The sequence below is a fragment of the Echeneis naucrates genome, chromosome 13 (genome assembly GCF_900963305.1).
Source record: "Echeneis naucrates chromosome 13, fEcheNa1.1, whole genome shotgun sequence".
Classification (NCBI taxonomy): Eukaryota; Metazoa; Chordata; class Actinopteri; order Carangiformes; family Echeneidae; genus Echeneis; species Echeneis naucrates.
The window spans coordinates 5,954,354-5,982,044 of record NC_042523.1 but is presented as its reverse complement, the minus strand read 5'-3'; the positions used below and the strand labels follow the sequence as shown (position 1 = coordinate 5,982,044).

At 40.6% G+C, this 27,691-nt stretch overlaps 2 protein-coding genes across 2 annotated transcripts; one reads left to right on the top strand and one right to left on the bottom strand.

The window, feature by feature from the left end:
• Positions 1-10,632: 10,632 nt before the first annotated feature.
• Positions 10,633-16,448, top strand: LOC115053490 (F-box only protein 40). The gene is made up of 2 exons (XM_029518238.1): positions 10,633-12,522; positions 15,765-16,448. Exons 1-2 carry the CDS (start codon positions 10,633-10,635, stop codon positions 15,936-15,938), a joined length of 2,064 nt encoding a protein of 687 aa, XP_029374098.1. The 3' UTR covers positions 15,939-16,448.
• Positions 16,449-16,659: 211 nt separating this feature from the next.
• Positions 16,660-18,717, bottom strand: ttc36 (tetratricopeptide repeat domain 36). Its single transcript, XM_029518239.1, has 3 exons — positions 18,580-18,717; positions 18,164-18,352; positions 16,660-17,120 (listed from the first exon to the last, which is right to left on the bottom strand). Exons 1-3 carry the CDS (start codon positions 18,683-18,685, stop codon positions 16,852-16,854), a joined length of 564 nt encoding a protein of 187 aa, XP_029374099.1. The 5' UTR covers positions 18,686-18,717; the 3' UTR covers positions 16,660-16,851.
• Between the last annotated feature and the right edge of the window lie 8,974 nt (positions 18,718-27,691).

Genomic DNA, 27,691 nt, shown 5'->3' with positions numbered 1-27,691 from the left:
AGTAAAAAGAGAGAGTTACACAATTTCAAACAGGGTGCTGTTCAAACGTTTGGCCATGAAATACCAGCATGGAGGGAGACGCAATGCTCAAAGGACACCGGGGGGTGCACAATTTCCCTTTAATTGTGTTTTCACGCCTAAAGATTTGGTTCCAGTTGGTGTTTGGGTGCTGCTGAACACCAGTGGGTTTTCCTTCATAAGCAGCCTGTGGCGGAGAACTGGCTGTGACCTGCAGAGACAGCAGTGGTCCAACCGTAAATGAGTCCTGCAAACCTGGATTTCCATCATCCTTTAGAGGTTAAGGAGAAAGATTTTATTTTCTGGTCTGATGTAACTGTGTCTGCTGCTAAAAATAATCTTTACCCCATGTTGCCCTAAGCTGAGACAGTGTGACTTTGGGCAAGGAGCACTATAAAAGACAGGTGGGGAAGGGATCTTATTATTCCTTGTGTTGGAAGATTAAAGCTTAAATGGCTGTTGGGACGAGCTGAGCTGTAAACTAATCAGAGCAATAGCAGTGAAGGTGGCTGAGCTACCTGGCTAGCACAGAGATCAGGAGGAACAGCAAACAGAACAACTGTAGACTGTCTGCAGGTGTCAGGGTGATCTGAATTAGCAGCTATAAATGTCAAAACTGCTCCCCTGCAAGTGGATTCATTGCAATTACACTTGAATTTTTTTTCATATCCAGCCAAATGTTAATTCTTAAAAACAATAATTCACCAGCCACCTTTCAGACTTTATTTGTGCCCACGTTTTTGTTTTCATTAAAGTGAACATAGTTTCATCTATTGTCTCCTGCAGCCTTCATTTATTCAACCTGCATTTATTAGTGCCTTTTTTTTTTTCCTTCCTTTCTTACTGTCTGACTATACTGAAGGTGCTAAGATGATCATAGGTTTGTTTTGTGCAGGAGATTGATTTCAAGCTGTCAGATGTCACAGGCTGTATGAGGTTCAGTTGTTTTAGTAAACACTCATATCAGTTTCAAGAAAAATCCAGTTGTACCAGGGCTGGAAAATCACTTGTATGACAGATTGTTAATAAGGCTTCTCTTTAGCAGCATTGTGGCCTTACATAAACTTTGATTTTGTCAGAAATGACTCAGGCGAACAGAAAACACTGTTAAAACGTTTTCTTTTTTTTTTCTTTTAATTTTGAAAATCTAATGAGCCAGAAAACACGACGGGTTTCATAGAATGTTTGTCAGTTTGGAGAAATGTCACAGATTCAGGGAGAAATGCTACAGGTCTACTCATTTCTCCCCACTAAACAGTTTTAAGGTACCAGACTATAATTTTATTATGGTATATGTAAAGATCATACATGTTTCTATGTGGTGATCTGTCTGAGTGAGAAAGATCACCATGGTTCTTCAAGTTGTTGCCCTCATACTACTACCTCTGATAATAATTCTAGTTCATATTTTCCAATTTGTCCCTGTGATGGACAGGCGACCTGTCCAGGGTGGCCCCGCCCCTCGCCCTGTGATGAATGAATGAATTTTCCAATTTTTCTAGTGCTGTATTCCTTTTTTTATTTATTTATTTATTTATTTTTTGTACTGATAGAAGTGAAAAGCAGTGTCCACTTTTCTCTCTTAAGATAAAATCTTTTAAAATAATTTTTTCCAAATGCAGACAAACACCCCATTAATATTGTGATTACAGCAGGTGGCACTCAACTCCAGGCTGCTTGCAGTTCACACACACTGTATATGAGATGTGAGCTAATCTTTGACAGCTTCACCAAACATGAAAAACCTCCAGTGGAATCAGTGTACTGAAGACTGAAAATCACAGTGTCTATTTTTAGTTGTGAGGCCTTGGATTGGACTCTTAACGTCCACTGGAACATGAATGATTGCTTTCCAGAAGACAGTTTAACCTCATTTGGCATTTCGCCTGACTGACATACAGTTAGTACAATGAAGCTGAAGCTTTGGCCAGGTAAAGACGTGTGTGTCTGTCTGTGCACTTTTGCATCTTTGTGTGTATCTGTATGTTTGTGCATAGCTACTGCGTGTGTGTGTGTGTGTGTGTGTGTGTGTGTGTGTGTGTGTCTTTGTACAGACTAGCCTTGAGTCTGGCTGGGCTAGGAGCCAGCAACATCTGCAGAGCTGCACGGAGAAGAAGCTAAAGATACTGTACCTGATCACCCTGATGGATGCCTGTGAGCCTTGTGCACACGCCGACATGCACACCTGCCACCTGTGCCCCATTTATTGAATCCATGAATCAACTTAATGAGAAGAGGACGGGGTCAGGACTTCAATAAACACCACACGACGCTTTCAAATTTAATGTCAGAGCAATGAATGATTCTATATGCTCAACAAATGGCCATTACAAAACACTTCCACTGTAAAGTGAAAATGGGTTTAAAGCAATTACTACACGCAATACATACTGTGGTTTTGGAAAAGTTTTGCCACTTTTGCGTGAACATTTCCAACACGGTCTAAATGATTTCGAGCTAAGAGCAAAGTATAATTCAGTTGTGAGCCCTGTGCATCACACGGGTGGTGGGCTGAAGAGTGAGAAACGAGAAAGAGAATGAGACATCTTCCATTGGTAATCAATACTGCAGCAGTGACCTGAGCATTTGCTCTGTGATTCATCCCATTTAGAGCTCCAGGGTTGGCTGTCTGACAGAGACAAATCCATGATTTCCCCCTGGATTTAGACATGGCAAATCCACCCACTTCACATGGCCACTTCTACATCTACATAGTCACTGATATCATCCTGCCTCCTGCAGTGAATCTTTCAAAACCTCGTCTGAAAGTCACTGTGCTGCTTTGTTGTCTGCAAAATCTGCGCACCTTAAGTTTATTCTGTCTGCCCAGCATAAGCCGAGCTCCCTCTTTCAGCGCTATTTCAGGGTAAAACAATCACTGTCAACCTCCCGATCTTCACATGCTGCGATTATAAACTTACCCCCTCCCCCACTGATAACCGCGAGCATGCTTCTAGTCATGAGGTGATCCGAAGCACAAGGAAAGGACGAATAGTTGCTATTTTGATGTCTGTGGCAGCAGCATCGTGGTAGTGAATACCTTTTTCTTCATCCACTGGGGGTGCAGGGACTAATGGAGCGTGAGAGTGGCAGTTCCCCCGGAGTTGTGTAGCTGAGTCACGCCCCTGTTTGGAGTGGGGCTGTAGGCAGCGGTTGTGTGAGACCGAGACTGAGAGGGCATGCTGTGAAAGTCTGGGCCAATTCAGAGGTAAACATCAGTGGCAGTAATTGGAGAACAGCACAGCAGGGCATTTCATACATTTCTGATCTATGGGCTGAGCTGTGAATATCCTGACTGTGGATATTTTTTTTTTGAGTTGAGAAGGAGTGATTGTCTGTGTGCCAAAGGTCTTTCCTGTTTCTGTCCAGAATTTGCTGAACTCTCTGTGATAGGTCGTCCGCACAGTCACGACTTCATTGATTAAATAAGCACAGAGCTTACGGGCTCAGAAGAATTTCGGAGGATGGAGATGCTGAGTAAGTTTTAATGCAGGGGTTCTACGTGTGAGTCCAGGTGTAGATAAAGAGCTTGTTTTTGCTGCTGGCAAACCAAAACTGTTGCTGTCCATCACTTTTTCTAACTCGGTGGAGCCCAAGTGGAGCCATTAGTCCTGTATTGGCAATGATAAGGAATAAATGTCTTTAGTGATCCATTACAGGTGTTTAAGGAACTCCTTTATAATCTATATATTTGTTCCTGCTTTCTTTTTTTTTACGCACTATTTCCTTTCTTCCTTTTGACTTGTTAATGTAGCCTAAGGGGCTGGTAAAAAATGGAAACCATTAAAACCTTTAACATATGCAATTCCAAAATATAGCCTTGAATACTGAATTCACAGAAATGTGCTTACTTTATGGTAATTTTGAAGCATATTTTGTGCTGTTATCATCCTTTCTTGTAATGTGTTGTGTGGTGGAGTTAATGGTGGGAGACAAAATAACACAAAACACAAAAACCTTGCAGTATAATGCATATGTATAAACACTGCACACGGCAGAGAATGCTGTGAACACAGTGTATCTTTTTCTGCGTCCAGTGTGATAAAAATCAAAACATGTATGTGTGAAAACGCACGCGCACACACATCTCTGTGTGTCTTTTTAAACTTGGGAAGGTAGAAAGTTAGCGGGGGGGAGTGACATCCTGTGGTTCTGCTGAGGTCTCTTATCAGCGTCTGCTCCTTATCACTCAGCCGCACAACAGCAGAAACACATGGAGACTATTTTAACTGCACCACCTGAGAGGAAATTATCTTTATCAATGTCTGTTGCATGACATTCTGCAGTTTTTGTTCCTATGCATCCCTGATAAAATTATTCAGTTCACACAAGAAGAAAAAAATGAAAAAGATTTGTGTACAGATACTTTTATTTTCAGCAGCAAATCTAAGGAGATGCTTGACCAAGAATTGTTGTCAGGCTCAGCACATTTTTCTTTGTATTTGTCCTCTTCTCAGTTTGGTTGTTACTATCAGTATGTCTCCACAGAGTAAGAGTAACCCTTTGGACATAATAGGTTGTGGAGGACAAATAATGCCAAACACATTCTATGTTTACTGAACAGAAAGTAAAAGTGTATCTTTTTGCAAACCTTAGCATTACATTTTTGTGGAACATGATCATGTTTTGGTCAATATTTCCTTGAAATTGACAAAAGAACTTGTTTGTAATAAAAAAAAAAAAAAAGTAAAAGTAAAGAATACACCTTGTTGGATGTAGATGGCATTTAAATTTACATCTAGGTAGAGAGGTGGAGACCAAATTTTAGAATTTTAGAAATATTGCATTCTCTTTGACGACATTCACATAAACTTCAGTAATGACAAATGGCCCAAATGTCTTTTACAGCTTTGTAAGGAAATACTTTGTGAGATGTTAACATCTGTTAGCATGCGGCCAAAATTGGAGTCGTGCACATTCGACTGCCGCAATTGTCACTGCAGGCTGAAAACCTGCATGGCCAATGGAAAACAGAAATCCAGGCACGCAGAGTCGATCTGAAACACCCTCACTGTGGAAGTTCCCCAAATGCCCTCTGTACCTGAGGGCGCCCACAGAGCTTCTCTGACTCTCCCCGTATTCCTAATTAGTGGGAATGGTGCTAACACTCGCTTTTTAGCACAGGCAAGACACATCTATCTTGCTTCTAACAATAGACTAAAATTTATGAAAATCCCACGAACATTGGAAAATTGCAGAGGCTGCAGTTGTTTTGGAAGTGGAAAGGTGAAATGTGCCGCAACATCACTGTGCAATGTGGTGCTGCAGAGACGACCCAGCCTAAAAGCTATACTCTTCAAATTTAAAGGAACAATTTAGAACTTTTTTGTGTGTGTGTTTTACAATTCACCCGGCCCTAGCTGTTAATCTATACTACTTCATTCAAAGTGTTGCAGTAAATACGCACTCTGAAATATGAAGACCTGTCAAGTGCTGCGCAGGCTGCTTAGCAGCTCATTTTGTACCTGCAGCCTCCAGCTTGTCTCTGATGTTTAATGATATAGCACATGCAGTTCAGGTACTTATATCCAATAATTATGTCTTTCAGTCATCTTTCCATCTGTCCGGTTCTTCTGAACCTAGTATGTCGGGGCGGGCAGGGGTTAGTAGTACATAGTTCAGCAGTAGGTCAAAGGTCAAGGTCATGGCCTCACCAACACACTATCTATCCGTGGCCTTCAGTGATGTTCTTGAAATGTGTCTGTATATGTTGGAAGGACGCCTCAATGTGCATCTTGCCATTATTCATCTTCACTACATAAAACTTTCTGCTGTCGTGGCTGATAAATATCTTCAGTGCACTTTTAACTTGTCTACAACAAGCTGTTTTACTACTTTCATAAATTTTATATGATCTATCATTTATTATGGCTTTATATTGGGCACGAAGTGGCTTGCCGTTGAAAACTTCCTAAATGTGTCCTCCTTGTCTCAGCACTTATCAGCCCCCACCATTATGAAAACAAGTGGAGCGAAATGTCTCATTTGCAACTTTTGAGATTTTGTCATTCTTCAGCATATTCTCAATTAATGGTGCAAAATGACACAAAGTACCCTGCCCCGAGGGGGAACATACATGGTCTTCATTACAAGGTACTTTTAATTAGTCTTTGTAATTAATGGCAGAATATTGGGCGCAGAAAGTCTAGAAGTTAAATTGATATGCCCATAAACATTTGCATGTTCATTGGCCAGGGTTAGCAAATTGTCTCGTTTTTACGCAGTCGGGTCAGAGAAGAAGCTTGGGAGTTGAACTGCAGGGGATTGAAAAGAAAATGTGTACGTCACCCCATTAATTAAGTGGTGAGGGAGGAGGGAAGCTGCATAATGAGGGAGTGGAAAGTAGGTGTGAAGTTACTTATCTGCATTTTCTCTTCTATTTTTGGCTGACGGTACTTTATGCTACAATCTGTCTTCCAGAGGGAGCTCCTACTACAATACTCACCCAAAGGCATCTCCCATTAAGTGTATCCTATATCTGAGGTAATTACACAGATTAAACAGACTTAGGGTGATGGCAAAGGTTCATAGTTTTATTGAGGAGAACAGACCTATGTCAGCGAAAAAATATATAACGTGTGAAACTATTTGGTAAACACAAACAGCACAGTAGCAATGTATCAATGACAATGTGAAAACAATATCACAATGTGAAAGGGGTCAGGAGTAATGAGCCCGCAGAGAATTAGCACTCGCTTCTGCAGCTCTCCTCATCTTTACTGAGACTCCCAGTGAGTTTCAGCCCATTGTTTGGCTGTACGGCCAATATCAACAGCAGAATGAGCCCATACGGCTCTTTGGCTGGGTCATTTTTGGCTGTTGCCTGCAGCTGTTTCCGTTAGAAAACCTCTTTTAAAAAGTGTGTACTCCCTGCTCAACACCAAACAGCAGACAGACGCAGTTGGTATAGCTGAGGAACACGGTGGAGCATTTAACTGCAGCAGAAATGTTTCCATCAAAACTAAAAACACATCTTAATGTGAGGGATGATGGACTTTAATCAGGTAGACACAGTCACAACTTCCAATAAATTATTATGATTGTTTTATTTAGAAATGCTGGATGTGTAGTAATTGGAAGCAGTTTCACCATAACAATTTAATGGGGTGTCATGACCTTCTGAAGACATAAAACATGGGCTCTCTGGAAAAAGAATGATCCTGCGGATGTTTTTTTGAATTCATGTGTTTCATTTACCTATCAGGTGTGGTAGGGATGCACCCTTTGTTTTTAAACACAGATAGTTTCTTAGGTCAGCTTTAAGTTATTACAATTTAATTTTCATTAGAGATTTCCACAGTCGTCTGCAGCTTATTTATAGGGCTCTGCTGGACTGAGCTCTGTAATAAACACTGTACCTGCTCAGTCTGGAAATTCAGCAGCAGCACATTTACGCTATGTTGTCCCAGTGGTTCGGACAGGTAGAGTCTAACTACTTATGTCAATGCCATATTTCAGTGTCTATAAAAAAATAAAATATCTTAATTATGGGAATATGAGTGTAGATTGATGAGGGGAACATGGAAATTAGGGAAAAAAGAGGATTTATTTATTTATTTTTGAGACATACAGAAATCTGTGTGGACCATTTGAGGATAAACTGTCCTTGGTATGTTGGTGGAACCAAGACATCATTTAATATATGAAACTTGAAACCACTAACGTTTTTATCAAGCCTGCTGTGTGGTGACAGCTTTTGAATTTGGTGAATATTAATCATGCTTAATTTTTTATTTTTTTTTTTATTTCTCTGCCACAAGAAGTTCTCTGGTCACATTTCAGAACATTAAATTAGAGTTAAATGATATGGAGCTTGCATGAATCATTAACTTGTAGCCTCAGAATTGTTCAAATCTGCACTTCAATAAAAGGACAAGCAGTAATTATCTGTTTTAAACTGCCAGGTTGAAAGTTGAAACCAATTTTAGAAATAAGAATTTTCTGTTAAACACCTTGCTTCTTTGCAATCTGTCAGTAAAACATAAAAAGAAATCTTTTTTTTTCCTTTTTTTTTTCTTTTTTTTGTTTGTTTGACTGCGATTGATGTTTGATTTCATTCATTCATCTTCTACCGCCTATCTGTTTCCAGGTCACAGGGGGGTGCTGTAGCCAATCCCAGCCCACACTGGGTGAGGGTGGGGTCACTCTGGACAGGTCACCAGGCCAGGGTGACAGATAGAGACCAACAACCACTCACACTCAGACCTATGGACAATTTAGAGTCAACAATTAACCCACACATGCATGAATCCAACCTGCCACCTTCTTGTTGTGGGAAAACAGCGCTAACCGCCTGATGTTTGCATGTTCAAGAAACTCTTTTGTGATATTGCAAAAACAACATGGAAGCAAAACTCTACTATGAATACATCTGTTCTTTTGTTGTTCCCATTTTGTATGCATTATGTGTTATTACAAACCAGGTAATGTGTCTAATCGCAGCCTATAAAGTTGCTGATAAGTGGATTTTGTCAGATGGGCTCACTCTTTTGAGGTGGGATGCTTTTCGATTCCTGATCACAGTGATCACGGAAACAAATTGTAGACTCTCAAATTGTAATATGAGAGCTGGTCAGCTCCAGTTTATTATTGTGCGCATGAATGAAGTTCAAATTAATATTTCATTGGTTGAAAATGAACAATGCATTGAGCTGCAGCAACGATCCCACCTGTTTTAAAGCACTTCACTGGATTTCACCCCAACAATAGAACTCTCTGGCCTCAGCTGTGTTTCTACTGTATAGCAACAAAACATTGAAATAGAATTTTTTTCCTCATTGAAGCCTCATCTCGGTCGCTCCCCCTCTCTCCTGATGAAACGTATGCTGATTGCAAAAGCCTATGGAGAGCAAAGCAGTCCCATCTGATAAGATGTTCATTGCAATCTGTGCCAGGTTTGTAAATGCAGCACATTTCAAACAGGCACAAAATAGGTGTCAGGAGGCATTTGCGGGTTGATACGGTGGTGGTGGAGGAGGTGGGGGGGTATGATGGTTCTTCCAGCCGAAATGAAAATGAGTGTAATTAGTTAAAGGTAGTTTGACTGGATCAATGTCCAATTATGTAGCAAAATGCAGTATTTCTGCAAACGAATCAAATGAAGGAGGTGGCATGAATGACTAACTGCACAGCATGATGTGAGCACATTGCTGTATATAATTTGTATTTTACATACCTTGTAGGAGTCAACAAACAATGAGCCACAATGCAGGAGCACTCAACTACTGCTGCTTTAGTGCAGTAATGTTCTGAAGCCACGGGATGGTGATTTTATTCAAAGAGGCAGCTATTTGGTTCAACTCCATAAATGGTAGGAAGTGTTGAAAGATTTGTCAGTTCCTGTTTTCAACCAAAACATCGTTAGATGAAACCGTTTCACTCTAACTTTGAGAAGAAAATAAAAAATACAAAGTTTTGAGCTCAAATTAATGATCAACTTGAAACACCTGAGATGAATTTAAAATGGCATTTTAAAAACACAAAATAATATACAATATATAAATAATTTTTTTTCTTACACCGCAACCTCAAATAAGACAATCTGAGAGCTGCTGGAGAAATAAATTCTTAAAAGTGTGTGACTGACATCTAGTGGAGGCCACTGATCAAGACATGTCAGTATATATTTGTATAATATAAAAAGAAATCTAATGACATATTTGGTGATCATAGAACCTGAAAATATTTTGAAGTGCTTTTATTTTAATTCACGGCTTATTATTTTCCAAGTGAACTTCTTTAGTGTGAACTTCGTAGCTGTAAACAGACACACTTGCTGACGAAGAGCCTGAAAGCTGGTGTTGTAATGTCCGTAAAGACAGTGTGCTAAGATTTTGATGGTTTTAAACACGCAGTAGTCAGCCGAGGATTACCTGCTATTATCACCACCCTCTCACGGTGCAGCAATGTTGGAGGCTGTAACTTGACCTTGCCTCTTAATAGCTGTATGACAATAGAGCTCCGTCCCACTGGCCTCTCCGTCCTCCTGTTGTCTATTTATAACGTCCAGACAAAGTGCAGAGGTTATTCAGAGGTGCCGGCAAATACAAGGTGACAGGCACAGAAGAACAAAGGGTGAGAATTTTCACTGTTATTGACCCCGCTGCCGTTTTTTATTTACTAAAACTACCTAGATTCCTTTGTTGGTAAACTGAGCACTTTTGGATTGAAGATTGTGTATCTATTTTCATGCTCTACTGCATATTTGAAGATGTATTCATAATTGTTTTAAATTAGATTAAAATCAATTTGTATTACCGGTGTACTGAATAAGGATACATCTCCCAATTATTAAATATGCATTTCTTTGCCAATTTTTGATTAATTTCTCACATTTGTCTGACTTGCACATTAACAATGCATATTTTATTGTGGAAGTAGCTTCATTTCTAAGTAAACAGTCTCTACTTAGAATAGAAAAAATGCAAATGTAGCAATCTTGCCTAAAATCTTCTAGAGCGTTGCATTTGTTTTCACAGTTTGTCATCAGCGTTTAACATGAACGATGGAGAATGTCCCGTGACTTGGTGCTTTCAATTTGAACCATTATGAAAAAGATTTAAACAAATTCCCTCTTTTTTTTTTTTGTTCTTTTTTTTTTTCATTTCTCTGAAGATGAAGAGAGGAAAGTCAGCGGGGCATCACGAGCATTGCGACAAATGTTACAGCGTCCACTGCCAGGCCCCGGTGCAGAGCTCTGTCTCATGTCTGGTCATAAAGTGTCATAAGAACTGTGGTGCCACGTTCCATATGTGCAAGCAAGAGGAGCACCAGCTCCTCTGTCCAAATGAGACGGTCCCCTGCCTCAATGTTCATTACGGCTGTCCTCTCACCATGCAGCGCCGCAGGCTGGCCAGACACCTGGAGGTGTGTCCCGCCAGCGTGGTCTGCTGCTCCCAGGAGTGGAACCGCTGGCCTGTTTCTGAGAGCGATCTGACTTTCTACAGAAATATTTCAGAAAGCCCTCAGACTGAGCTACATCTCGACGTTGCAATGGCTCTAAGGGACCAAGAGTTGCTGTTTCGATCGATAAAAATGAAAAACATTTTTCCTGAGCTGATGATGGAGAGTCCTGTTCTCCAGGATATTACTGCTGGTGTCAACAGGCCTGCGGAGGAAGCAGCATGTTCTTCAGATTACGCTGAATTTAGAGTAAATAGTTGTGCACAGATTGAGGTAAAAGAACTCAACCAAGAGGAGAGGGACGCTTTGGCAAAGAGCGAGGACGTGGACGACATTCAGAACTACTCCTCCTGGGAGAAAATATTTGCAAAGGAGATGGGTGGATGCAAGCAAACAGTCAAAAACCTAAATAAGAAGGAAGACAAAGAAAAAGAAAAAGGAAAACAAGAAGAGGAACAAAAGTCATTCAACTGTGAGGGAGGGAATAGAGACTCGCACTTACAGTGTGAGAGTGCCATTGCTGCTTCAAATGTGGGGGGTGCAACCGGCCTTGCACCGTGGCAAGACGGGGTACTTGAGAGGTTAGGCAAAGAGGCCAACATTGCAGAATATAACATGTACCTGGTGCACCACGGCGCAATGTTGATTAACTTTGGCCAGCTTGCAGCTTGCACCCCGAGGGAAAAAGATTTTGTTTACGGCAGCCTGGAGCCCATCGAGGTTCAAACTGTCCACACTTTCAACATCCCAACCAGCTATCGAGCGAAGCGCAGTCACCTGAAGGACCCTGCGCAGAAAGCCAAGAGCTTTCACCGCAGCGTAGACACTGAAGATTTAGGTTTGTCAGCTGACGACCTTCCAAAGTGCGATGAGGTCCAGTCTACGCTCTTGTGCTCCCTGGAAAAGGAGCTGAAAGGGCATTTAATTTCAGAAAGCGTGACAGTGGATGGCCTTTATGTAGATGTAGGAACACAGACGTACAACTTCAGCTCCGCTCCGTTCAAAACGGACGCATCCCTTGCTGATGTCATAGCAGACAAACCTCATGGCCTTCATGTACATATCGAGGCAGAGTCTGTCACCAGAAGGCATAACAAAACAAGTTCAGCCTTCAGCTACATGTGTGGCCACTTCTTCCGCCGTGATGAGTACCGCTCTCATTTCAGGAATGTGCACTCTGACATACAGGCCTCTCTCAGCGGCTGGCTACAGCAACGCTGCCCCTTAGCATACCTCGGATGTACTTTCACCCAAACGAGGTTCCAACCTGCAGGCCACCAAGCCACAGTTAAATACTGCCAAGATGCCAATACCTTTATCCTCGAAACACAAGTCCCTTCATCCCTGTGTGAGAGCGTAAAAACATTCAGTCGCGAGAGAAACGGTGTACATAATCTGGATCCGTTAAGCAGGCTGCCCCTGGAGATTCTTCAGCATGTAGCTGGTTACCTTGACAGTTTCACATTATCTCAGCTGTCCCAGGTTTCCCGCCTGATGAGGGAGGTGTGTGCCACATTGCTGCAGGAGAGAGGGATGGTTTCCCTCAAGTGGGAGAAGAAGACGTATTCCCACGGGGGAAGCTCCTGGAGGTGTCGGAAAAAAGCAAGTAGCCTTCAGTTTCATAATAGAATTTGATGTTTTACTTCAGTCAAAAATCTGCATACAGCTTGAATCATCAGTCGTAGCTGCATTTCTCATAACTGCGCCGCGGAGTGAATTTTTATCACATAATCATATTTATTCATTTTATTAGCATCACCGTTCTATCGCACATATTCTGTTGATTTCAGCCTTGTACTCTGGGAAAGGAAAGTAAACACAAGGCCAAACTTCTATATTGGGCCCCTTTTGTGTATCTGGCAGCATTCTGCTAACTGCCATTGGAAAATTTCAGCCATTCATATAGCATGACAGCTGCTGCATTGTCAACACTCTCCAGACTCTCCAGCAATATTACAAACTAAATCACAGTCATGTTGGTCGCGGTTAATTGGTTCCCACTGGAGCAGCCACTGGAGATCTGCTACTTTTTCCGGGTTTTTGCTATTTTTTGCCTTTATCAAAAAACCAACTGCATGCGGGGTCATATGAGGATGTTGGGAAAAACATAAAGTTGCTTTACTTCGGTTATTTTATTTAATTTTATTTTTTTAGCAACATAAATGCAGTGCTGCATGCAGAGTGCAGCACTGACACTTTTCTTTTCTCCAACCCACAAAATATTTGCATGTTGCAGAAACAAGAAAACATTTTACACTCTTTTTGAGTGATTCATGATCTGACCATCCCGTCAACAAATTTGATTGTTGACAGCCCATGCATCGCAGTACCAGCAGCTGCCAGTAGGCCCTCAGCCGGCATGACATAACAGTATCTGTGAAATACTTTTTAAAACATAGTGAGCTAACCAACACTATTCTTGTATAATGTGCTGTCAAACGGCAAAAGTCTAATTATTAGTAGCATCCCATAATGACCATCTTTTACTGTAATTTTCTCTTAAACTATCACAAAATCCTGGATGTTGAACAGTTTTTAGAATAGTTATACAGCTCTAAACAAGAACGCAATGATTACAGAAGAAACCATTTTAATCCAGATATTAATTGCTGTGGGCAGCACTCTGGCTTAGTGGTTAGCGCTGTTGCTCCACAATAAGAAAGTCGTGGGTTCAGTTCCTGGCCTGGGGCCTTTCTGTGTGGAGTTTGCATGTTCTCCTTGTGCCGATGTGGGCTCTCTAAACTGTGTTTAGAGATGTGATGTGTTGACTCTAAACTGTCTGTAGGTCTGAGTGCGTGTGTGAGTGCTTGTTGGTCTCTGTGTGTTGGCCCTGTGATGGACTGGTGACCTGTCTAGGATGACCCCACCCTCGCCCAGTGTGAGTTGGCATTGGCTCCAGCTGCCCCACAATCCAGAAATGGAAAAGCAGTAGAAGATGAATGAATGAATGAATGAATTGCTGTTTCAAAATAACTACCATCCTGCTGACATTTCAGTCCAATTAAGTATAAAATACAAAAAGCATTTAACTTCACTTTGCTCAAGTTTACAGTTAACTGACTTTTTTTCTGGGCACGTCACAACAGACAATTTCCTCTGTTGGGCACATTAGTTCATTAGCAGTGGCTTTAAAAGATTCTCTTCTAACATGCACATCATCAATGTCCAATTAAAACTGATGATAGCTGTAGCTGCTTCTTCGTTTTTTATTTCTTCCAGCTGAAAAACCAATCTCTGTGCTTGCTGTTTGAACAAAGATGCAATTATTTTAATATAACTCAGGGATAAAAACAGTTTACCAAAACAAAATATGAGCAAGGACTGAATAAAACCACCAGGACAATTATACTCAAAAGATTAAAAAAGGTTTTAAAAAGAAAAAGATAATAAGCAAAATGAATCTGCAATTTAGGACACAAACTAATGGATAACCAAATTAACATAATCCAACGAAAAAGGTTGGGAAGACAAATTTGGTCATAGTTGTGATCTCTCCGTGGACTTGTGTGTGTGTGTGTGTGTGTGTGTGTGTGCGCGTGTGTGTTCAATGAAGGAGCCTTGAGAGTGATGAACTGCAGTTTCTGCATTCTTTCTTATCCACTTTTGTTGCCTTGTGCCGACTGACCTGTGAGAACAGAAGTAAACTCAAACAAACACATCTAGACCATATAATTCATAAAAGAGACACATTTTGTCAACCACCAGGAGCCTCTTAGTCTGATTTTCACTGATATCTGATTGAAGATCACCATTGGAGGCTTCATTTTGGTGATGCCTATGCCAGCTAGGATGTCCATTCTTTTGTTTTTCCTCTCACAGGACGTGAAGCAACATACTGCTCACCTCAAACTGATACTACTAAAACAGTCCAAATCTGAATGCAGAGAGTTTCCATCATTTTCCTTTCAACACTTTTGGAAAATTAGACATGTCATGGGTGTCCAAACTATTTCAAAGGGAGAGCCGGTAAGGAAAGCAGGACTGCAAGTTCAAGTATAAGTGCACCAAACTAAATATCACAAAACACAATGAATAAAAGGTTAAATATGGAGAGAGCATGCTACAAATGTCAATATGATGTTTTGTAGTTTTTTTTTTTTTTAACACTTGGCGACGGCTGGACTTAAACCAAGAATGTTGTGTTTACATCAGAACACTGAGCTAGACCTCAGTCATGGGGTCCAGTTATCTGAGTCTTGCTGATGCCCTTACAGCAGCCTCAGCATTTGGAAATGACCTGATTCTTGTTTTGAATTTTGAGAAATAAGACTAAAATTATGCATTTATACTTATAAATTTTTTAACAATTTGATAGTGCTTTAATGCTTCTTTCTCAGATATTCTGTTGTCCAACATATGAATATATTGGTGAAAACCTCTGCTTTGAGACAGCCCTCTGGAATATAAATACAGTATAAATATATATTGCATATATATATAAACATTTCCTATTTCTGTTCTGTAGCGATCACGGGACAAAGAGCATGCTGGTGATGTCAGTGATATGGAATGGCCTGGGGCTTTGCTGCCAGTAAACCCAGTGCTACCATAACAAGTCAGATATGTGATCATTCATGGAAACCCAGGACTGATAACAATGTGTGTTTGTGTGACAGCTGAGGATTTGCTCCCCGGCAGGGAGCACAATTTATACACACTTATATTGAATGCTAGAATACAGAAATAACAGCAGGCCCTGCAGTGGGATAAAAATACTCTGATGTAGATTCTATGGCTGTTTAAAAAAACATTTATCCACATGCACGTGGAGCTGCAGTGCAGATGATAGACACCTTTACAGCAGCCTGCTGTACCTACTTCAGGCCTGTGTTTGTGTTTTGCAGGTTTGGGAGTTCAGCTCTTTGTTTTCCCCTGTGGACAGATGGAGTTTCAGCGATGCTCCCTCCATGTCAGATCACCTGAAAACCTGCTCCTTCTACGAGAGAGAGGATCGCACTGAGCCAGTGGTTTTAGCCTGCCTGGGAGAGGTCAGAGAGAAACGCAGGGAGGAAAAGTAAAAAAAGATAATGCTCATGGCCCGCACCGCAACAACAGCCAGTGCCATACAACAAATCACAAATGTGATGCATCCACAAAGCTGCACAGCAGATAAAAGCTTCACATATACAACCACTATGTAGGAACAACACAGAGATGTTGTGTGCTAAGCCCCTGCTGACACATACTAGTTTATTATTATAGAATGAACAGCAAATTTGTGAAGGCCTTTGCGTGGCTTATTATTTTGGAACATCTGCACATAATTATCTTGCCTGTACTATAGAAACTGTTGATTTATTTATGCAGTGCGTTTAAGAGTCAAATGATGGATTTAAATAATCCTTCTGCGTACACTTAATTTTTACATTTATGTTTTAGAGACTCTGTATCTTACTCTGAATGAAGTGATGTGCCTTTGTTTACCATATTGAACGGATTAGTGTTGTTTATTCCATCTTTCTTATCCCATAATTTCCAAATATTTAAGAAAAAAAAAATGCAGCAGATGTTTCTGATTGCTTTTTTTCCCTCCAAAATGACAACACTGACATCTGCTGGATAAAAGCTAACATGTGGAATGGTGTCACAGCACACACCATAACACAAGAGCAGTATTTGAATGCTGAACATGGTATTGCATGTCCTATATGTCATAGTTGATAAATAGAGTAGAGCATACTTCACAAGGACACACTGACAACTTTGTTACCTTACTCAGACTACCTTTATTAAGGAAAATGAGAGGACTATGATGTATGTGTGTCATTGACATTATATTTATATAATAAATCTGATGTGCTGTTGGCCTGACTTATTTTTCAGCAGCAGACTCAGGGTTATTAAAGGGACATTAAAAGCTAAAAATGTTCTTTTATTAAAGAATGACTTCATGATGGAAAAGGCATGCTGGTGACAAATTGTCTACATTAACTACTGCACCTCAGAGGCTTCAGGGTTACGTAGTTTGTTGATCACCTCTGAGAGCATTTTGTTGCACAGGGCAGCATACGGATTAAGAACCACGGCCTGTTGTCGAGCAAATTCACTTCCAAGTGCAGCTGCTTTCTCAAAGTCTGCTCTGGCTGCATCGTCCTGACACGCTAATCTACGTAAAAGGCCTCTTTGCACCAGAGCCTGACAGGCAGTTCGTCCAGTGCTGCCACTCAGAGAGATGGCTTGGTCCAGGTCCTTCAGGGCTCCTGAGAGGAGAGAAGAGCACTATGAGGCACACATGTCTGGATTCAGGCTATTCCATCTTTGCTTAAAGCCAGTCTATTTCAATGTTCACTGAGAATCAGACTAAAAATCAAAATAAGTTTTACTGTCATAAAATCATTTACAGTAAAATTAGTATGAACTTATGTAATGTTAGAGCAATAAAACTGTATTTGTTTACATCTTCTTTGCCAACCTTAAAAACCATTTTTAGCACTTCAAATCACAGTTTACACTCGCTTTCATCCAAAATGTACAACAGTAATCTTGATACAAGTACTAAGTAATAAATGAAAATGAATCCACTACCACTATGCTATTCTTGTGCTCCAAAATATAGCAGTGAGTCAGCCCATGTGCAGTTCATGTCACACTTTCTATTTTTTCAGCATATTTGTATATCTATATAGTAAATAAATATACTATCTTTGATTTTAAAAAGACATGTTGGTGCCGAGAATATTCAGAGGATATTGTCATTCACTGGCACCAGGCTACAAAACATACTGCAACGCATCACCTAAAGATAGGAACTCCAAGTTATAGTAATGAATACGTGGTGCAATCGACAGTTATCTCCCAGGTGTGAGCAGAAAAAGACCCACAGCAATACTCTTGCTCACCCCAAAGATGTTGCATAATACAAAAAAAAAAACAAACAAACGTCCATGCATGGAACAAAAGCAGTGGCTGGAATCTATCTCATTTAGATATTTTGCAATGGAAATCAGATGAGATTGAATGTGTTACTGAGGACAAACTATTCTAGATATTGATTTGTCAAAGCTAACATTTGATGTTGTTTTTTTTAATTTCAAAGCAGTAAATGAACAGATGTAGATGCACGGAACTTTGAGAGCCTTGTGACTGGAGCAGGTAAAAGAGGCTAACACAAGACTGACCCAGAGCTTGCACTGTAGCACGGTTGACAAAGTTGCCGAGACAAAGTTCGATATAGTGTTGTGCTGGCCTTGCAGCACACTGAAGCATCTATGAAACGGACTGTTACTGAAGTTGTGGCATGTACCTTGAGTGTTGCCCTGCAGCCGCAGGGCCTGTGCCCGGTTGTTATAGGCTGAAGACCGCTGAGGCAGGATCTGGATTGCCTGGCTGAACAGTTGAAGTGCAGCTTGCAAATCCCCAGCCTCTGCTGCCGAGACACCCCGCATCTCCAATTCTTTCACTTGCTTCAGCAACTCTGTGTCAAAGCCAGTGTCTGGCAGGAGGAGATAAACAGGTTGAAAACCACTCAAACTCAATTGACAGGTACCGTGGCAAAGAAAACACAGAACTGTCACCCAGAACTCAACTTGGATTAAAATGTCATGTTTTTTTTAGTCCAGGAATGGAATGTGTTCAAATAAATTCAATATGCTATGAAATGATAAACATAAAAAGCCGTGACATGTGTAGAGACATATCAAGTCGGAGGCTCATGCTCACCATCATCAACTAATTCCTCCTGTTGGTTCAGGTCAGGGACGTCTCCAAAGGGGGTGGTGGGGTTGAATATAGCCTGGAGAACAGCTCTGTCATTTGCTGAGGCCATCTTCCGATTTTCTGTGAAGAAAGAAGAGAAAGATGGCAACAAAAGCAAAACCATGACACCTAAATTACAGCTGGGTGGAGAATTCTCCTCCTCTCACTTCAGACATTTCCACCAGCCAATCAAAGAAGGGGGCGGAAGCGGAGGTGGACTTTGAGATTTTCCTTTGCTGGAACACACATGTATTTGGTTAACTGAAGAATTCAGGCCCCGAATAAGTGCACACTGCAGAGCAGCTGCAATAAGGGCAAGAGGAGGAAGACTGAAAATGCTGGCAGAGCGACACGATCTGATGAAGTAATGATAATGTTCTTACTGTGCCATCCGAGCCTCAGAAAATTTGTAGTTATTGAGGACAAAAAAAAAAAATACACTGGTGGCAGAACTATCCAAATGTTGAACTGAAGTAAGAGTGACAAGAGCATGCTTGACCATGCCCACGAAACACAGCAAAGCATGCAGACTGCAGTACATGCATTATTGATATTGTTGTGCCTTAGATTGTGTATGGTGTTGCCTCTTATCAAATCTCAATCTAGAAGGAATGTTCTTTACTGTGGATTGACTTAAGAACAATTACTGAAGGAAGGACTGTAACAATGGCTTAATTTATGGGTTTTTTTATTAATTAAAAAAAGGGGAAATAAAACGTGCTCATTCCATACAGGTGCAAGTCAAAACATAAACTAGGTGAAACAGGTGAGCTTGGATATGTAAGTGGAATGGCATGATATAACAATGATATGTAAGCGGGTGGTGATTCTTGAGGATTTGGGCGAATGAATAGCAGATCGTTTGTCGAAATACAAGGGGGAGTCTGTCTGAGGAAGGAGAGCTCTAAAGCTAAAATTTGATTCACTGTTGTCTGTTAGCCATCACTCAGAACAACCTGCTGGGGAAGCAGATAAACACCACCTTACTTTGGTAGACGACTCAACTGGCCACCAAAGAGCGTCGAGGTCCTTCGTCGTGGCCTCCCAAGCTAGACTGGTTATTCTTCTCTTTCCTGATGGAAACAGACTGGCCCTGGTTACCAGCCAAACTTGTTCCGGTCTCCAGCAGCCACGTATATCCAGTCACCCTGCCACACAGGCATCCTCTCTGCTCTCTCGCATTGCTTGTTTCCCATTCTCCAATCAGCTCACAGACCCATTTGTCAGATTGTTGTCTTGTTCATGATCTGCTTGCTTTTGTTCCATTTGTTCTTTCCTCTACCTGTCTGCCTGTAGGCCTGAACGACCTCCATCTCTCCCATTTAAATCAACAAATCACCCTCATGAAAACTGTCAGTATTGTACCGTTTAGCTGTTCAGCTGCAGTAGTTTATATGTAGTAGATATATTTACTACATACAATTTGAGTGCTCCAGAACAACTATAGTCAACTCACGGAAGTGCTTCTGCTGACTGGTTTTAGTTAGACCTCCTATGAGGAGAGTGAAGACGTGCACAAACTGCAATTTGCTGACATGTCTCTAATTGCTCTGATGGTTTTCCAATTCGGGCTGGACAACCTACTCAGTGATAATTATTATTGCTGACAATTACACACCATCGCCATGCCATTCAAAGCAGAGCTGGACTGAGTTTGTTCTGGAGGTTTATCCAGTGAGTGTAGATTAGAGGCCAGTGGAGCAAGTAGGTGGGTGGTTTGAAAGATACCTGTCTGATTACAAGATTGTAATGGATGGCTAAAACCACAGAGAGGCAATGATGTAACAAAACGGAGGCCCACTTAATTCCCACGGAGGAGGAACAAAGGTTGCTGCAGTGCAGCTTGTTACAGGGAATGGGCGATACCAGACTTTTTAACCCTCTGTGGTATTGTGTGGCAACACACCCATCACATCACCACATCCTTTGGAGAGTTGCAATAGTTTAAAACAAAGAGGGGAGACCATAAGCAGCTTTATTTTTCACATGACTTTCAGGAAGCCATGGTGAAACCTTTTTTGCAGACTTTTTCAACTGAAGGAGCTTTGCAATTTTGCTCGACAAATAATTGCCTGCAAACCTTATTTCCTGGCCTTTTTCCACCAGGAAAAAAAAAGCCCTTTCGTAGATGAATAAACCTTGATTTTTGATAATTTCATGCAATCTGTTTGCAAATTGAATAATGGACTTGTTACCGTGGACCATTATGGGATCACCATCGTGGCATGAATGTATGGTGTGTTTGGCATGTAGTGTGTTTAGAAGCATACCACTCAACATAGACTTGTGTTAATCTTTACAATAAAAAAAAAAAAAGTTCAAGCTATAACTGTACACTGCAGGCCACAGTATACTATTGAAGGATGAAGACAGTGAGGGTAAAAGTACAGTGACTGGTATTTCCAATACTTTATAGATAGGGTGTACTTTTTAAAGATGTTTCCCTTTTTTTGCCCATTTGTACCTAACTGCACACGCGAACTATATCTCTGACCCCACCTACAGTGCAGGAAAAAATAAGTAAATAAAAGGACAGCAATAAGCAAAATTTAAGGTGTAGTTAACCTGAAAATTGTCTGAATTTAGTTTCAACTAATGTGCCTAAAGCGATGCTACTGCAGCACTCTGCAATCGGCAGGCCGCTATATGATGTGACACAAAATCAGCATGAGCCTGATGTAAAGGATTTTGCTGGGGCATCAGTCAGCAGCAGGGAGTAGAAGTAATTAAATCACAACAAAGTGTTTGCTGAACAGGTTAGGTAAGTGTTTTTACTTACTGGCTGCATACTGAGAGGCTGTGAGGCACTTTCCACTCCTACTTCACTATGAACCAGAGAAAACAATTTACTCCTCTGTGTTTACTAGTCAAAGCCTCTAATTACTAGTTTAAGCTTTGTGTTGGCCAACGAGCAGAAATACTACTTGTATATGCATGTTTTTATTACATTATATTAGGGATGAGCAAATACCCCATTATCCGTATCTGCTCAACCATCTACATTATCTGTATCTGTATTTGTACTTGTAAGGGGCGGGACTTAAACTGGAAGTGGGAGTGGTCTATATGTAAATTGTATTTTTTAGACTGAATCAGAAGTTGCTATATTTATTGCAAGTCTGAGAATAAGAAACATGCATGCAGCACCGCTTCTGTTAGGAATTAAAGTCTTTAACCCATAAAATGGGGCAGATTTGAAATATTTGGGTTATAAAAAGCTATTTTGAAATGATGATGCAGTAGTGTGGATGTATCTCTATTAGGTTAAATGCTGATCTTACAGGGGGACTCCATCAGGTGGTTGTAAATATTGATGTTCACCACCATTTCTCCATGAAAATGAAGGCAAACAGAAGGGGACAATGAGAAAGACTCACAAATAGGAGTTTTTCATTGTACCGTTGTTTCTCTTGTACAGCTAGTGTGTTAAAATAATCATCTGACATGTTGAAATCATGTTTTAAGCTGTTGTTTAAATTGTGCCGCCGATTGTTTTCCCTTCCGGTGGGTGTGGCGTGCTCTATCACAGGACGGCCTGAGGAGGATCTCCAGGACAGCAGGATATTGACTCCTATTACTCGTATGGTACTCCTACCCGTCATATCATTACCGGATACTCCGGTTTCCTCCCACCGTCCAAAGTCATAATGTTTAGGTTAACTGGTGACTCTAAACTGTCCGTAGGTCTGAGTGTGAGTGGTTGTTGGTCTCTGTCTGTCTCTGTGTGTTGGCCCAGTGATGGACTGGTGACCTGCCCAGGGTGACCCCGCCCCTCGCCCAGAACGTTGGCTGGATTTGGCTCCAGCTCCCCCGCGGATGGAAGGACTTAAGGTATTATAAATATGCTTGCTTGCTGATGTATTCAATGGTATGTAGCATTATAATACAGTAGGATATCCGTTATATGAGGAAATAACATAAACGTGTCCTTCACCCTCAGGTCGGACAGATGAAAAATCAGCAGCAGCTTTATGGAGATGAACGGTAGGAATCTGTAGGGAAATGCCAGACAAAACGGGCCTCATGATCAAACAGAGTTTTGTGTGGCCTGTCCTAAATACCAGCTTCGAGTGACCTAAAGAATTGCAGCCTTTCAAAATAAGGCTGACATATCTGTTGCGCTGGAAAACTACTCTGTCCTACCAGTGAGCTGTTGCATTGCTATTCAGCTTGCCTGTCCATTGTTAATGTTAGAATATAAATTTTATAACTGACATGGCATCAGGATGAACCTGTCCACAACCTGCCTTCTGTTGTTACTCCTGGCTTACAGGCTGAAACACCTACATGACTCCATCTGGAAGAAAGCCTTCTAAAGGTAGCACCTGCATACAATGTGGCACACTCTGATATGTGGGCTGCACATTTGGGACTGTTATTATGAACACAGTATCTGTTAGGTGTTCACCTGTGTGACACTCTTTTCTTAAATTGCAGTTCGTATGGTCAACATTATCCTGTGGTTTGGTGTAATAGCGCGATTGGCTTTTGACAGACTGCCTGTCTGTGGGATGTTATGATGAGGGTGACAGCATACAAAACAGGATGTGCTTTTCTCCTGCTACATGCAATGGCTGTCACTTCAGGTTTTTCTGTAGCCGTTTTGCGTTAGGCATTACATGGACCTATAATGTGATAATTGCATCATTGAGTATGTCGTGTTGTGTTGTATCTGTATACAGAGTGAAATAACATTTATGCCGTTAACAGTCATTGCTCTACACAATCTGCCACACTTGACTGGTAATTTATGTCAAAGTTTACAGAAAACAATTTCTTACCATACATAGTAAATATAATAGAAAAGTATCTAATCAGTGTAGATATGCTAAATGACTCCTCACTCTGATCTATTGAATGATTTTCTCTGATCTTTGTCTCTGATCCCCGTGAAGTATTGAATACCTTTATCTCTTCAGGCCTCAAATTATTCAAATATAACAATTTATGTAAAAACAAAATCACATCTCATTATGCGATGGGGGTCCTTAAATAGATGTTGCATGGACTGATCATGTGCAGATTCATGTCAAGACAGTGTTTTGTTTTGTGCATTTTAGCATGCACACCTCTGGTTCACTGCTAAAAATGAGACCCATGATTTTTCAAACAAATAATGATGCACAAACACGACAATAGGAAGACCTCACAGAATCTGAAGAAAATGCATACCACAGATAGTGAAGTTAGAACGGTGAAATGAGTGTTGCCTCTGAAGGGATCCCCACAGCAGGATGTGTTGTTGGAAGTAACAAAGAGCAGATAACAGCAGTGGTGAACAACAGATAACACCACAGTGGGAAACCGATAGAGGCCAAAGTAAGTGATATGAATAAAGGGGAGATTGATCAAAACAGTATGATGGAGCACGGAAGCACTGACTTTGTAGTTTTCATAGGCTTACAAAGTAACTGCTAGTATCTCCGCTTTTAGTGTGTTAGTGAGTCACAGAGATGCAAATGGTTCCAGCTCACAGCCTTTTTCAGTTATTTGCAATTACTGGCAGCAGCGGTCTGGAACAAGAGAGAGCTCATGGAGGTACAGGCTTTTGGGACTTTACAAAGGATGATGCAGATCTGATGTTGAAGTGTAGTTGCTGAAACATAGTTTGTTACAGAAGGAAGTCAATCATACATTGGTGTTTTGTAGTTAAGATATATACTAATGTGCTGCTATGTTATGCTATGATAATAATGCACAAAAGAGGTAAAAGAAATCTAAAAGGAAATGCTTTTTGTGTGGCCAGTGGCTAATTTTCTTTTAATATAGTCTGATATAGTATAGTTAGATGGCAGCCGATCTGACCTTTTTTCCCTTTTTATGACTGCTGCGATACATACAGAGGTGGCAAATTACTTGACCTTTCACACAGGTAAACATTGTTTTTACCTGCAAACAGGATTGCTAATGAGATGTTGGACTAAAAGTATGGATCGTAAAAGAAAAGTCCTCTCAGTCTGAATAACAGATGGAATACATTGCTGACCTTGTCAAAATATTTTAATAAATGATGGTCGTTCATTAGTTATTTATCTGGTGATTTTTGTTTGAACAAAACACATCAAACAATAAAAATCCATCACCAAAGTTCTCAAAGAAAAGCAGCTCACTCTCACATCGCTTATCAAAACTATTACAAATGAATTCTTGCTAATGAACTGACTAAATGTTGATTTTTTTTTTTTCCAGAAATAGACAGAATCCAACAAACATCTGTAACCCTCGGCAGCATTAGCCAAAGCATACATTGTGTTATGTATATTATTTCTTCAGTTTGGGGCATGCTATTTGAGTGTGACGTGAGTTTTTATATGGCTGTAACAATGCTGAATAAATTCACACCAGAGGCAAAACTATTTTCTTGATCCAATTTAAGAAGTGCTTTAAAATAATACATTTGTTCCACAGTATATATGCAAATCTGACACTTAAGTTGTGAATTTTACAAGTAAATTATAAGCTTTAATGACACCTGCTTGAGTAATGCTGCAGGTTTTAAGTATCTAATTTGAACATTTACTGCTGCGCAGCTGAAATTCTGTATTCTGTGGCCAGACTTAATTTAGCTGTGAGACGAAAATCTGATCTGGACAAATTACTGGGAGGGTTTAAAAAGGCAATTAAAAACCTTAGACAGTATAGTTATTTGCCTGGATGATAAAAATCCGTGAGGATTAAAAAAGCTTCTTGATAGCTGAGCAGAGCGAAGTTTTCATTTTTACCACTTGAGAGAGCTCTTGCTGCTTTTATTTCTGTCCAGCCCTTTTTCCCCATTCACCAAGTCATCATAGACAGTTTGATCTTGCAGGACGCCCATTTTCCACAGGGTAATAAGAGTTAAAGAGTGAGGGCTAGGCTATCATGTTCACGGTCACTTGGTAAGCAGCAGATTTTCTGCAGAGGCACAATTGTGTCCCCTGTGGCCTCCCCTATGGTGCAAAAGTGGAGAAGCAATTGTGTGAGGATTATCAGTCTCCTATTACTGCAAATGTCAGTGCATCAGCACCACTCAGCCTGATTATGTCAATAGGGAAGCACACCGGTCGTGTTTACAGACTCCAAAACCAAGAGCTGAGAGGATGGAGTTGCCTCTGCCTCAGGCCAAGTGGGAAATAAAGAGATAATCAAAAAACACTGACCCTCAGTGGTAGTGCAGCTGTAAAACCTTGCACCACTATTGCAATGAGCATACCTTTTTTTCTTCCTCTAAGCGATAATAAAGACAATAGACAGATTAAATCTGACTGTAACAGCAGATTGTAAATAATGGAGCAGTATTTACTGAGGTGCTGGTAGTGAGTGTGGCAGCAGTATTACTCATTAGCTATTTAGTTGACAGAATGGACTTTTCTTAACATAAAAGCTCCTGGTGGACTCTTATAAACATACCAGAGAGAATTTCTAAGATATCCCTTCACTACAAATGAGCAGCCAAACAAAAACAAACATTGAACGGAATAAAATTATAATATATGATGAAAGAGTCTGCTGCAGTTGGTCCAAATTTCCCTTTTCTTCTCATTCCCAACCCTTCCATTGCCTCATAATGTTTGGTAAAGAAACGGACTTGGATATCATAATAACCCTGAGAGGCTTTAGCTTTTCTCCACCACTGTCTGTGAATCTGACATCAAAGCCTGTGCTCCTAATCCTTCTGCCCTATGGAGGTAAACAGGGCCTGTGTGTCAATACCTGGCCTGGTACGATGGCAAAGGACTATGGTGTGCTGTGCAGGGGCATTCTAAGCTGGATTAAAACAACGTAATCCGCTCTATGGAGAGACGAAGAATAACTGCAGAGGTACCACAGGTTAAGCGTGCTGGATGTGATTTTATGTCTGTATGTATCCAGAGGTGACAAGTAACGAAGTACAAATACTTTGTTACTGTACTTAAGTAGATTTTTCAGGTATCTGTAATTTAATTGAATATTTATTTTTCTGACGGCTTTTTACTTTTACTCCCTACATCTATACACAAATATATATGCTTTCTACTCTTTACATTGGAAAAACAGGTTCGTTACTTTTTTTTTTTTTTTAACTGCCACAGATGACGGAAAAGCATACGTAAAAGACGTGACGGACTAGAGAGTATGTAGGGTTAGGGTTAGGGTTAGGGTTAACCATTAACCATGTACCCTGGGGTTTTGTGTACAGCAATTGTACAACAATCATGGCTTGCAACCCACATCTAGGCGGTAGCATTAGTCATTTCACCTGTAGATATAGTACCACAACCCCTCAGACCAGCCGAACGAAAGCTGCCATATCCTGCAATATGCCATTTCCACTGTCTTCAGTTTGCCCCCAAACCAAGTGTCTACCGTAAATTAGCTGTTTTTATTGTGACTTGTGCAAAGTTTTATCGCAGCCCTTGTGAAGAAATGTGGAAATGCTTTGTGTGGCTTCTGGTTCAGCAAGGCTGAATGTGGCCAGGCTGTCAGGCGCCACTAATGTCTCCCAAATAGGTTATTACATGTGGTGGGATCCATCATCATAAATCTCTACAGTTTGACTACACACTTGCATTGTTGATGCAGTTTGGTTTAGCACTGCATTTGACCTTAGTGTTATTCAAAAGTAAAATAATTGGATAGTTGTTTTTTTTTTTTTGTTTATAATATTATGACCCTCCCAGGTGTGATATATTTGTGTATAACAGCAATTTTCCGCTCTTGCCTGATGAGAGATCACTTTTGTGTCTGCTGCCTCCCACTCCCCCATTCTGAGGATTATGTTGGTTTTACCCCCTACAATAAAATACCCCCTTACAATTATGTGTGTTATGTTTTTAATTGGTTTGTCTTACCAAATTATGGATTCAGTGTACCAGTAATTTAGTGCAGTTCATAGTTGGTCAGATGGATTGATACTGATGGCTTTTTAATTAGCTTGCTAAGAAAAAAAAAACTGTTGCTCAAAATGTTGATTTTAACTTGTGCACTTTGAATTTGAGGTTTTAAACCAGCGTGTCTTTTTGTATGTGGTACAATGTTGTTTTTATGTTTTAATTTGACTGTCCATACACTGCTCTGGCTGACTTGCACGAAATATGAATTACTCACACCGCACAGA